Source organism: Purpureocillium takamizusanense, chromosome 9 (assembly GCF_022605165.1).
Source record: "Purpureocillium takamizusanense chromosome 9, complete sequence".
NCBI lineage: Eukaryota > Fungi > Ascomycota > Sordariomycetes > Hypocreales > Ophiocordycipitaceae > Purpureocillium > Purpureocillium takamizusanense.
In genome coordinates, this window is record NC_063076.1 from 1,538,060 (window position 1) to 1,550,408 (window position 12,349).

Below are 12,349 nucleotides of genomic sequence, written 5' to 3' on the forward strand. Positions count from 1 at the left end.
GGCCCAGCTACTACTGGAGCCGCCTTTGCACCGCTGCCTTTGATTCTTCCCGATTCCAAAACCTGCCCGCACTTCCTCAACCTTCTTTCTCTCTTGCACCACCCGCTCCGGCTTTGCCTCGACCGAACCCTTTCGTCGTCTTCGCGCCTCCACCAGCGTCCAACTCCCCGCCGCTGCATTTATAGGGCCCGGTCTCTTCAGCTCCTTAAAGAGCGCCCTCGAATTTAACCCCCCCTCCCCCCGTATCGCCGAAGCCTACCCGCGCACCCGCCCTATTCGGCCGCCGCTGCTCCCGCCTCCCGTCTCCGACTCGGAGTCATCCAAGCCGCGACGCCCCACGACGTCATCACCACTGCGCCGATTTCTGTCCCCGCGGCCTTTTTTCGCCGTCTCAAATCCCGCTGCGAACCTTGCGTCCCTTCTCTCCCCCAGGCGTCCGCCCTAGACAACAACGACGGCCGCCATCAAGATTCGGCTCTCCTCTTTCTTTCTCGTCCTCGGCCGTCTCTTCCATCCTCCCTAGCGCGGCCCTCGTCACAGCGACACCCCCAAAACGAATCGTTCGTACACCCCGATAGCCAAGCTCAACGGTGCGCACATTGGCAGAGGACTCGCCGCCGGCCAAGCCAGGCATATACAGGGCCTCTCAAACCTTCCCGCACGCCACCCACGCGGCATTTGAGACATCGCCCACCGCCGCCGCCTAGGTGCCTAGGCGCAATCGACCCCCCCCCCCCCCCCCAGCCGGGCCTCCTCCCAAACTTGCGATGGGCAATCAGGCCTCCAAGGAAGGAGGCGGCTCCTCGTCCAAGGGCTCCGGCGCTGGCCCGTCGGGCGACGCTACTCTGCAGTCGTACCCCTCCTTTAGCAGGTCCGACACCAAGGACTCGTCGCGGTCGTTCCGGTCCCTGCGATCTAAGATACCCGGCTCCAGCGGCAGAACCGACAGCCCGCGAAACTCGGCCCTACTCTCCAACGGCGACTCGGCCGGCGATAACAAGGTCGCCGATGCCGCGTCCGTCCGATCCGGGCGCAGTGGGCGTTCCAGCGCTTCCAGGACCAGCCGCAGCGAGATCCCGCCACTGAGGCACAATTCCACCGACCTGTCCAACACCGACTCTGCCGTCTTCGACGACCAACCACCACCCTCACCGGTGTCCGCCAGCGCCCTCAAAGGCGGCAATCACGATGTGAGCGCCGCCCAGGCTTCCGGCGAGGTCGACCACGTGTCGGACCAGCCGCCGTCCGCCAATGCGAGCCTCACCACCCACATGCAGGCGCCCGGGCAGCCTATTCTCGTCAAGCGCGACCAGCCGGCAAGCGTCATCCAAGAGAGCCCCTCGATGGACTCGCCCGCTAGGACCGACTCCAACGGCAATGTCGGCATGTCCGAGATCAAAGATATTGACCTCGACGACTTCATAAAGCGCCTGCTCGACGCAGGCTACGCTGGCAAGGTGACAAAGGGTGTATGCCTCAAGAATGCCGAGATTGTTGCCATCTGTCATCGCGCCCGCGAGGTCTTTTTGTCGCAGCCCGCACTCCTCGAGCTCGATGCGCCTGTCAAGATTGTCGGCGACGTTCACGGACAATACACTGACCTAATTCGCATGTTCGAAATGTGTGGCTTCCCGCCCACGTCAAACTACCTCTTCCTCGGAGACTACGTCGACCGTGGGAAGCAGTCTCTCGAGACCATCTTACTCCTGCTGTGCTACAAGATCAAGTTCCCTGAAAACTTTTTTCTCCTCCGCGGAAATCACGAATGCGCCAATGTGACGCGCGTCTACGGTTTCTACGACGAGTGCAAGCGGAGGTGCAACGTCAAGATCTGGAAAACATTCATCGACTGTTTTAACACGCTCCCCATTGCTGCCATCGTCGCCGGCAAAATCTTTTGCGTTCACGGCGGTCTTTCCCCTGCCCTCAGCCACATGGATGATATTCGCAACATCGCTCGGCCGACGGACGTCCCCGATTACGGGCTGCTCAACGACCTACTCTGGTCGGATCCTGCAGACATGGAACAAGACTGGGAGGCAAACGAGCGGGGCGTCAGCTACTGCTTCGGCAAACGCGTCATCACCGATTTCCTAGCCGTACACGACTTCGACTTGATCTGTCGAGCGCACATGGTTGTCGAGGACGGCTACGAGTTCTTCAACGATCGTGTTCTAGTCACTGTCTTTAGCGCACCAAACGTAAGCTATCCATTGCAGCGTTCACAGAGTACCCTACTAACCGGCCCCAGTATTGCGGAGAATTTGATAATTGGGGGGCTGTCATGTCTGTGTCGGCCGAGCTTCTGTGCAGCTTTGAACTTCTCAAGCCGCTCGACTCGAGTGCCCTCAAGAGCCACATTAAGAAGGGGCGCAACAAGCGTCAGCAAATGCTCAACAGTCCTGTAAGTTCTACGTCACCCCCAATCAGGCACTTGCTAACTTGTCCTAGCCGGCGAGCGTCCAACCCCAGAGCGTCTAATTTCACGTCCACGCCCATATAGCGACTGGTGTCGTGTCCGAGGCATACAGCGCAGGTTGGGGAAGCCCAACCACCCACCAGCCGAGCCGAATGACGATTGCGTCAGGGGCGCCACGCCTCATGTTACGTCTTGCCTACACGGTCCCAAGACACCAGAACCGAGATTTGGCCTGGGAGCCTGACCGTCGATGGAGTAATATCCGTGTGACGCGCCCGGCTTGATCGGGGTGGAAAGGTGTGACGTGATAGTGCACCTAACTAGGTCTGAAATGGCCGAGCTCCGTAAAACATTCTCAAAGGACTTTTATTTTCTCATCACCGCAACACTTCTGTTGGCGACGACGCCGCAATGGAGCATAAGGTGAATGCATGCAAATGGTATGGGAGGAAACATGGTGACGTGCAGCGTTTCTCTAGATTTATGTTGGGTCGATGGGCTAGCCAGCCAACATGAGGCATCTTTGTACAGTACGGGGCTGCGCCGACAATGAGAATGAGCTGTCGGCCGAGGTTATGACAGAACAGTCGCCTGCCATTGAGGTGTTTGGAGTAGGATTTCTTCGGAATATTGTATTTTCTCCCCGGGACTTGGGTTTTGCAGCAAAAGTGACTGATGCAATTTAGAGTGAGTCGTGTGATGTACAATGTGTGATATGTTGGCTGGCTCGGAAGGTGCAAGGCTGCTTAGTCATCAGCATGCGTCGAGAAAATTGGTCTGCAGATGGTGAGCTCGCCAGCTCCGTCCCTGTCAACGACCACGACGCAACCATGAACCGACAAGCCATTCGCTCGGTCTGCGCCCGGGCGAGGCCGGAGCTCGAGAGGAGTAGCTACGCACTGAGGAATTACTTTTCCACATCTCAATGGCTCGCCACGGACGACACAACGCCCAACGACCCGAACCCGGCGCCTACCCGCCGACAGCGAACACAGGCCGCGACAAGCGAGATCACCTCTCTCGTGAGGAACAACGGCCCTTCGACACCTCGCCAGTGGCCTCGGCAGGCTTCCGGACCCGAATCTGGCCAGGCTAAGGTCCTTGACGTGAGAAGTCTGCCGAGGGGGGGATTCCGCGGACGAGGCGGCTTTCAGGGTCGGGGTCGGGGCGGCGCCGCCACCGCCGGCCGAGAAAATACGTTTACTCAACGGGGCTTCTCACCCGCGGAAGGTGATCGACCCTCAAGGATGGACCGGGATGGCTTCGCCTCGCGCGGTCTGCGCGGCCGGGGCCGTGGACGAGGCGGACTTCACGGAGGGGAATGGGGAGACAACCTGCGCGACAAGAATGCGGACACGGACGCCGAGAAGGACTTTCAGATGGACGGGAACAGGGCTTTCAACAGGAATGCAAGGAAACCGAAAGACCCCTTCGAAGTGATGGACCCGGCGGAGGAGGCGTTCGACAACGACATGCGCTTCGGCACGAGGACCCAGTACACGCCCTCGCTCACGCTCGAAGACCTCGCGCCCTTCATGCCGGCCGACGCGTCCACCTCCCAGGGGCGCGCCGCGACGGTGCTGCAGAACCTCAGCGCGCTGGGCACCGCGGACCCCGTGGGTGTGCCGCAGGACTTGCAGGGCAGCTGCTACGCGGAGGACCTGGAGAACGCGGGCGTGCGCTTCTTCGCTGACGCCAAGGCAAGGGATGCCGCTGAGGCATACCTCCAGAAGAAGAGGAGGGACGAGGCTGCTAAGAAGGCTCGCGAGGAGGGGGTAACGATGGAGGAGAGCACGGAGCGCATCATCCAAGACGCCGATGAGGCCATTCGCAGGGTCATCTTCGACAAGGCGGTGGCGGGCCAGTACGAGAAGCCCGAGTTTGCGGCAGACCCTGTGGGCGTGTCTCGCTCGTGGCATCTCCGCGCTGAGACGTACACGCAAAAGGACATTGAAAACTTTGAGAAGAAGCTCAAGTCGTTGATGGGGGCAGGGGCCGCGGCGGGCGGGAAGTCGGGCAAGGCTAATAATGCCACGGCCTAAAGCATGTACAATCAGGGAGCGGCGGCTGCCATCATGTTGTAATAGTAGTACATTTTCAAATCGAGGGAAAACAAGCTGTGTCAAGACACAACCATCCCCGATCTGTCGGGTTTTGGCCATCTAATTCCCCCTCTCTAGCTGCTTCATCGTCTGCGCCTCCTCGGCGTCAATCTCCTTCATCTTCTTGTCCTGCAGTTTCTGCAGCTCCTTCTCTGCGCGCTTCACCACGTCGGGCAGCACGGCACCCGTGCGCTTCCCCTCCTTGAGCATCTTGTCGTGACGGGTGCGCGCCTGGCGGACCCTCTCGCGCCAGCCCTGCGTCGCCTCCTTGACGCGGCGCGCGAGCTCGTCGCGGCGCTCGAGTTCCACGCGCAGCAGCAGCTCGAGGTCGTTGTCCTCGGAGCGCTGCGGCTGCTGGTTGAACTCGCGCGAGGCCTGCACCGCCGACATGATGGGCTTGATGTACGCGCGGTCGTTGACGAGCAGCGAGATGGTGCGTCCGGACCGGGGCACGACCTGCGCGAGCTCCCGCAGCGGGAACGTGTCGTGCTGGCCGCTGCCGCTGCCGCTGCCGCTGGGGGCGGCGGGCTCGGTCGACTTGACCGTCACGGGCAGCGCGCCGAGCGTCGACGGGTTGAAGCGCCCGCCGTGCAGGACGGACTGCAGCTGCGCCTTGAAGTGCGCGTCGATGGGGGCGTACGCGGCGATCAGGCCACTGAAGTCGAGGGGGTCTTCGACGGCATTGTTATCGGCGGCGGATGAGGAGGACGAGGAGGAGGAGGACGATGATGTTGAGTGAGAAGGGTTCTTGTCGTCGGCGCGCGATGGGCTGTTGGCTGCCGGGGCAATCTTGCGCTTCTTCTGTAGCGCGGAGGACGAGGCAAAGGGTCTGACGGCGACGCAGGTGCAGTTTGCAAGGCTCGCTGGCAGAACGGGTCGCGAAGGTGCTGCCGGCCGGACGGTCGTCGTCGTCGTCGTCGTTGTCCTGCGAGACGTGCCATCATGTTAGAATTTCACATAGCCCAATTGAGGCGGAATGCAGAGCCGGTCTGACCTTGATGCTGCTGCGCTCAAGAAGCGAGCACCCTGTCTCGCCAGGCCGGTGGCACGGGGCAGCGCCATGGTTTTGTACGTCGTCGTTGTGTGGACGGGAGGAATTGTTTGCTCAAGTGCTCCCGCTTCGAGACGTGGGCGGCATAGAAGCTTCAACGGCTGGTGCCGATAAGATAAGCCGAGCTCTAACAAGGGATAAAACAGTTGATTTGAATCACGACTGTCTGGCACCGGGTGCACTTTTTCGATTTACTTCGGGCCCGAAATGCTCAATTCGTCGATACGATTTTCCCTGATATTCCCGGTGACTTGTTGCTTCCCAGATGCGTCGTCTTGTTCACACGCAATGCGAAGGCTCATTTGGAAGGGAGCCCGAGCCTGGGGCCTCACCAGCAAAATAGCAATGTCGCGACAGCAGAGGAGTCAAAGTCAATTGAGACGGCAACAGTCTTTACTAACTGTAAGAGGTACGACAACTCGCTTCAGATTCATCGCTCAGGTTTGCGGCATGGTGTAACATACCGCGGGCAGCCGAAAAAGACGAACGGGCGCACTAGAGTCGTAGTCCTGCCCAGCCTGTATAGTTACCAATAAGCCAAAATTTCCCAAAATAGAATGTCTGTATAGTGTAGTGGTTTCATCACGTTTCGCTTACATAAGCATTGCTTCATGTTCCGAAAAGGTCCCAGGTTCGAACCCTGGTACAGACAAGCTGTTTAATTCTTTTTTTTGGAGCATCTATAGTAAAGGTAGAGAGGGCTTGTCTTTTTGCGGACGCGTCATATGCTTCGGAGGAGGAGCTCTAATACGTCGAAGCTGCGGTGAGAAAGAATAACGGTATTGCGTCTGGGGGCGTGAAGCGCGAATGGCATAATCCTCTTGTTGCACTTGGGGCCGTATCTCCGTTAGTTCACTGTCTGGGCCTGACATGCTGCGGATGTGGGGGAAGATGACACTGGCTGCGTCCAGAATCGATCGGGTGTAAAATAGTTTGCGTGCTTGGTAAATTAGTACTAGCATTAGTACTTGATCGTGGGAATCATGACTATCGTGCCGGCTGAGTGACAAGTGCGTACCTGGCCCGCGACCTGATAAAGACAGGTTGGCAGTGTTGAGCTGCTCTTCTCAGCACTCACCTCCCCTTAGTCAGGCAGCGCTGGCTAACCCATGCTCTCCGTCCGTTTGATTTCAGAACCTCGACATCCTCACGGTTATTTCTCGCGTCGCAGGCTAGCTCTCATGAAGAATCCCTCGTAACTTGGTACACATCGCCTCAAGCACGCTGAGTGAGACGCCTCCGGGCCCGGCGTGCCGATTCAACAGGGCGGGATATGCCGTGACCTAATGCCACGCCGGTCTTGACGTTGAAGTGGACTTTGAGGCTCCGATGCTGCCCGGCCAGCAGCTGGGGCGGTACGTAACAGCATCGTCGAGAGCGTCCTCGAGGTCCCCGCCACCGGTGTCCGTGGACCGCGACGAGCGCCGACCTCGGGTGCCCGTTGCGCTGGCGCCTCCGATTCGCTGTGGCGGACACCTGCCGAGGGGCTTCGGGGCGCCCTCTGGCTCCGCCTCCCCCGCAAACAGGGGGGCCTTGGGGGGCAGGGGGGATTTCCTCAGGTGCCCGCTTGGGGGTGTCATGGACCACCAGCGGGCGAGCAGCTTCTGGCTCCCTGGGAGGTGCGGGGGCGCAACCCCCGACGGCCGATTGGGGTAACAAACTAGTAAGACGAGAACTTGTTGGAGCTCCCCCTCGCTTTAGCTGCTGAATGGAGAACGTCACTCACACCGTTCGTTCCCTTCCTGTGCTGGGCCGGTCGTTAACTACCTACTTGCCAACCGCCCTCCTCACTCCTCACCGAAAATATTCCCCCACAACGGCACAGACTGGACGAGCACTTCTGCCACTACGTGTTGCGCTCCTGTCGACTCCGACATCTCCCGTTGGGTAGCTTGTAAATTGGAAGGAAGAGCTCGCCCCCCCTCGAGTCGGATCGAATCGAATCACCATAACAGCCCGCTGCTTCTTACATGGCGCTCCTGCAGAGGTTGGGAGCTTCTTCACTGCGCTTCTCTCCCAGCGTCTCATTGATAGTGGCAAGAAGCGCGTCGACCATGGCGCCCAAGGTACGCACGCTGCCCCTCATGCGTCCCCGACCAGAGCGTCCGACCGGGCGCTGACGTTTTACTACGTACGCAGCTCAGAGACCCGTCGCTGCTCAAGCATGACGTCTGCTACATCAATGGCGAGTGGAAGCCTGCCGGTTCTGGCAAGACCTTTAATGTCAACGGTCGGTTCGCCCTGATGGCTCTGCCCCCCAATGTGCCCCAGATATGAACCTGATTGTAGCTAAACGCGATGCGCGCCCTCTCTGCAGATCCGTCATCTGGTGAGCTCATCGGCACCTGCGCCGAGTGCGACGTCGAGGACACCAAGTCGGCCATCCGCGCCGCCGCCGACGCCTTCAAGACGTTCCGCACCACCACCGGCCGCGAGCGCGCGAAGCTGCTGCGCAAGTGGTACGACCTCATGGTCGAGAACTCGGAGGACATCGCCAAGCTCATCACCTGGGAGAACGGCAAGCCCTTTGCCGACGCCAAGGGCGAGTCCGCGTACGCGGCCAACTTCTTTGAGTGGTTCAGCGAGGAGGCGCCCCGGAGCTACGGCGACACCATCCCCGCCACCGTCCCTGGGAACAGAGTGTGGACCATCAAGGAGCCCGTTGGAGTCTGCGGTCTCATCACGCCGTGAGTATCTCCGAGTTTTGCTGCTACGTAGCTGCTCTGCGGCGCTCTCTATGCTGACTGACATGCCTGTCTAGGTGGAACTTCCCCGCCGCCATGATAACGAGAAAGGTTGGCCCTGCCCTGGCGGCCGGATGCACCGTCGTCTGCAAGGCCCCTGGCGAGACCCCCTTCACAGCTCTGGCGCTCGCTGAGCTTGCCCACCGCGCCGGCATCCCCAAGGGCGTCGTCAACGTCATCACTACTCTGTCCAACACTCCGGCCATCGGCGAGGTTCTCACCACCGACCCCGCCGTCAAAAAGGTCTCCTTCACCGGCTCGACCGGCGTCGGCAAGCTTCTGATGAAGCAGTCCTCGAGCACCCTCAAGAAGCTGTCCATGGAGCTCGGTGGCAACGCGCCCTTCATCGTGTTTGACGATGCCGACATCGACGTGGCCGTCGCCGGCGCCATCGCCTCCAAGTTCCGCTCGTCCGGCCAAACTTGCGTCTGCGCCAACCGCATCTACGTGCAGGCCGGCATCTACGATGAGTTTGTGCGCAAATTCGCCGAAAAGGTTCAGGGATTCAAGGTCGGCCACGGCTTCGCCGACGGCGTCACCCACGGCCCCCTCATCCACGACCGCGCCGTGTCCAAGGTCGAGGCCCACGTCAAGGACGCCGAGAGCAAGGGCGGCAAGCTCGTCATCGGCGGCCAGCGGATGCCCGACCTCGGCTCCAACTTTTACCAGCCCACGGTCATCCGCGACGCCACCCCTGCGATGGCTATTGCCTCGGAGGAGACGTTCGGCCCCGTGGCTGCGCTCTTCCCCTTCAAGACGGAGAAGGAGGTGGTGGACATGGCGAACAATGCCGAGGTCGGCTTGGCGGGATACTTCTTCTCCCGCGACCTGCAGCGGGTGCACCGCATCGCCGAGGCGCTCGAGGTCGGCATGGTCGGCATCAACACGGGCATCATCTCGGATCCCGCCGCGCCGTTTGGAGGTGTCAAGGAGAGCGGCTTCGGCCGTGAAGGGTCCAAGTATGGCATCGGCGAGTACCAGATCACCAAGATGATTACCTACGGAGGCATGGGACAGCCGCTCCAGAGCTGAGGGAGGGGTTTGTTCCTTTTGGCAGGGAGCATGTGCCGGTTGTAGTGGCATAGGAAAAAAACTAAAAGACGTTCAAGTAATTCGCTAGTCACTGTTCACGCCGACTTTTTGTCCCTGACGGTAATCTTCGTGCAGTCTCAGCGACATTCAAGGACTGCTGATTTCGAAGGCTGCGAGCCTGGTCGAAGATAAAGGGGTCGACCGTTTTACAACGTGTATTGTAGTACGTCAAACAAAGGGGGGGTGAGAATATGACACGCGGTCACCTCATCGGTATTATATAGACCGTCGCCCCCGAGGCCAGCCTCTGATGCCGCATCCCAGACACGACTCGAGCTGCCTTCCCGTCGACGGGGGCGCGGGGGAGGAACTTCCATCGCGCGCGCGCGTTTCGAGTCGCCGGCCATGTTGGCCTATTCATACATCAAACAGCCCCGTGCGCGGCGGCAACCCGTTCCACCATCGTCATCAGAATTTCGTTCTCCACCACTCACTCACTTCACTGCACGCCCGCCATTTCTTTTTTTTTTCCCTTCTCACGCGTACCTGCGCGCGTCCTGCTGCTGATGCAGCGGCAGCTGTCGGTCGAGGGTGTGGAACGCCTGCGTCCTGGGCGTAAAGGGCGAGGCGTACGCGCTGGCGGGGGACTTGATGCCGTTCATTTCCCAGTTGCCCCTCTCCTTGTAGTCGACAGAGGTAGCCGAAGCGTGGTCCTCCTCGTCCTCGTCGACAATGTCGTTTTCCTTGTTGGGCCACATGGCGTGCAGGGCGAAGCCAAGGTTGATGAGGTACAGGACGCTTATCACGATGTCAGTCGGTCGCTCACTCGCTCTCGAAATGACACAACGGCGGATGGAAAAGAGGGGGTAAAGGAGAGGAGCGGAGCGGGCGGGGCAGACTCACAGCATGACGAGGGTGACGCCGAGCGACGCCTGCGCGATCTGGCACGCGCGGTACTTGCCATACGGCCTGGCCAAGTCGCAGCCCTTGCGGAAGTACCAGGCCGCGGGAGCCGGGTACCGCGCGTCGGCGTGGTCGGGGCCGACCTGTCCGTAGACGCTGACGCTGTAGAGTGCGATGAGGGGCAGGTTGACGAAGACGGCGACGATTGGGTAGTAGAGCTTCATGATGTTGGCGATGAGCTTGGCGAGGAGGAAGAAGAGCGAGACGACGGAGATGGCGACGTTGAAGTTTGTCAACCTATAGAGGTGTTAGTGACACATGCATCAGTTAGCCGGAGAAGAATGCCGGTGTGCGTTTTGGGTTTCCTTGTAGGTGAGGGCGGGCGCGAGAAGGAGAGGAAGGGGGATATGCGTACAAGAGCGACCATATGAGCGGCACCTTGGGTAGCGGGCGGTGGTTGGCGTATGCGTAAAGAATCATGTTGGGGTTGGAGTTGAGCTTGTTGTCGAAGCCAATCTGCCACATGTCGGTGCGGTACATGTCGGGCTGGGAGATGCCAAAGATGACGAGCAGGGCAATGAGGACGGCCAGCTCGGGGATCATGGCCCCAGAGATGAAGCGCCTGTGCAGGGGAGGCCATTCCCGGGGGACGAGCCGGTAGGTCTTGTTTTTGCCGAGGAGGACCTTCATCGTGATATGTTTTCCGGGGGAATTTTTTATCTATTTAGGGATACGAGTCCGGGGGCGCAGCGTGCTTTTGTCGTGGACGTCGTCGTTGTCGTCGTGCGGTTTCGTCTCGGCCCGCCCCAAGGTAGATTAGATGGATGGAGGCCACGGCTTGTCCGTGGGAGGGAAGTGAGTGAGCTAGCTACAGCTGCAGCAGCGGCAGTCGTACGGGGGACCGCATCCGCAGACGATGGGCGATGGTATTTTGCCGCCTGCGTGGTTCTCGTTTCTCTATTTCTTTGGAGTCCTTCTTGCACGCCCCTGTTGCAGTTCGTCTCGTTGTCGTCGTCGTGGTCAGTCGGTGAGCCGTTGGACGGAGTGTGAAAGAGAGAGGGAGGAGGGAGGTCGGCCGTCTTTGGTGGCCCGAGCTCGAGGGGTCGCCCTCGGGGGCCCGACGGACGTTTAAAGGGCATGGCCGCCGCCATTGCCATCATTGCCATCCATGGCCCCAACCGCCCAATCCCCTTGGTGGTTGTGCTGCTCCTGCGTGTGCCCTACCTGCATATGAGTTGGACGGCCAGACGCACATTCAGTTGCGGCGGGGGAGCAGACAGTGAGTGCACCTCAGTGTGTGATGGGACTCGCTGGAGCCCGCCTCCACCCCCCCCCGCGCTGCCGCTGCACGGGCGTCACAGCGCCGACGGCCAATGGCAGCGACGGGCTGCCCGGTTGGTTAAGCGCCCGGCACGGGAGGCGGCGGCGCCATTGGCCGGCCCCGCCTCGCTGGCTGGGAGGGGCGGCCGCAGGCAGGCCAATTGGGGGCGGGCAGCTGCCGCTCGTGGCGACGCTGCGTTGCCCCGAGCCCGGTCTTTGAGCGCTGTCCGAATGCGCTGGGGAGACGTCCACGGTTGGGGGCCGTTTACCGCCAGGGTTCGGACGGCTAGGGGTTTAGGTTGTTGAAGGCGCGAGGCATCGCCAAAATGCTCGACACCGCTGCCGGCTCACGCAGCACCAACCCCCGTCCTCCTAAGGACCCGGCCTTGTGCAGCCCAACGTGCAAGGGAGCGGGCGCTCGCAGGGCTGTCCGCCTGGGGAGGCCGCTGCGAGCGACGAGGGCGGCACCAACGGATGGTTCGTCCCCCTGAAAAGCCCATGATGTGCCTGCACATATGTATTGCCGGGTCCGGCAGTCCGAAGTGCCATGTATGTACGTACGTACTACGTACCGTTGTTGGGTCGAGGGAGATGATGGGAGGATGTAGTGAGTGACGCGCGAAATCAACGAGCTCGGGTCGTCTTCCGAAGAGGGGCGGCCCACGTCCTCGTCGACCGACCCACGATGCCACGGTGGAGCGGCGGGCTCCTGGATAGAAGGAAGGAGAGAGGGCTTGTTGACTCCTTTGTTGGCATGGGGGCCTTGGTTGTTCATCTG

At 60.5% G+C, this 12,349-nt stretch overlaps 5 protein-coding genes and 1 non-coding gene across 6 annotated transcripts; 4 read left to right on the forward strand and 2 right to left on the reverse strand.

Annotated features, from left to right (window-relative positions):
• Window positions 1-767: 767 nt before the first annotated feature.
• Window positions 768-2,481, forward strand: pzh1 (Protein-serine/threonine phosphatase; the record flags this gene model as incomplete). Its single annotated transcript, XM_047990951.1, has 3 exons — window positions 768-2,201; window positions 2,252-2,404; window positions 2,452-2,481. 3 exons carry the CDS (start codon window positions 768-770, stop codon window positions 2,479-2,481), a joined length of 1,617 nt encoding a protein of 538 aa, XP_047846961.1.
• Window positions 2,482-3,177: 696 nt separating this feature from the next.
• Window positions 3,178-4,461, forward strand: JDV02_009299 (uncharacterized protein; the record flags this gene model as incomplete). Its single annotated transcript, XM_047990952.1, has 1 exon — window positions 3,178-4,461. The coding sequence occupies one exon, from the start codon at window positions 3,178-3,180 to the stop codon at window positions 4,459-4,461; it is 1,284 nt and encodes a 427-aa protein (XP_047846962.1).
• Window positions 4,462-4,473: 12 nt separating this feature from the next.
• UGA2_1 (succinate semialdehyde dehydrogenase NADP+ linked) lies at window positions 4,474-5,611 on the reverse strand. The gene is made up of 2 exons (XM_047990953.1): window positions 5,516-5,611; window positions 4,474-5,446 (listed from the first exon to the last, which is right to left on the reverse strand). Exons 1-2 carry the CDS (start codon window positions 5,581-5,583, stop codon window positions 4,582-4,584), a joined length of 933 nt encoding a protein of 310 aa, XP_047846963.1. The 5' UTR covers window positions 5,584-5,611; the 3' UTR covers window positions 4,474-4,581.
• A 520-nt stretch (window positions 5,612-6,131) lies between these two features.
• JDV02_009301 lies at window positions 6,132-6,224 on the forward strand. Its single transcript has one exon. It is a non-coding gene; the product is annotated as a tRNA-Val (tRNA).
• Window positions 6,225-7,244: 1,020 nt separating this feature from the next.
• Window positions 7,245-9,530, forward strand: UGA2_2 (succinate semialdehyde dehydrogenase NADP+ linked). Its single transcript, XM_047990954.1, has 4 exons — window positions 7,245-7,638; window positions 7,712-7,802; window positions 7,890-8,259; window positions 8,334-9,530. The coding sequence occupies exons 1-4, from the start codon at window positions 7,543-7,545 to the stop codon at window positions 9,346-9,348; spliced, it is 1,572 nt and encodes a 523-aa protein (XP_047846964.1). The 5' UTR covers window positions 7,245-7,542; the 3' UTR covers window positions 9,349-9,530.
• Window positions 9,531-9,884: 354 nt separating this feature from the next.
• JDV02_009303 (uncharacterized protein) lies at window positions 9,885-10,941 on the reverse strand (the record flags this gene model as incomplete). Its single annotated transcript, XM_047990955.1, has 3 exons — window positions 9,885-10,146; window positions 10,252-10,548; window positions 10,667-10,941. The coding sequence occupies 3 exons, from the start codon at window positions 10,939-10,941 to the stop codon at window positions 9,885-9,887; spliced, it is 834 nt and encodes a 277-aa protein (XP_047846965.1).
• Window positions 10,942-12,349: the final 1,408 nt, after the last annotated feature.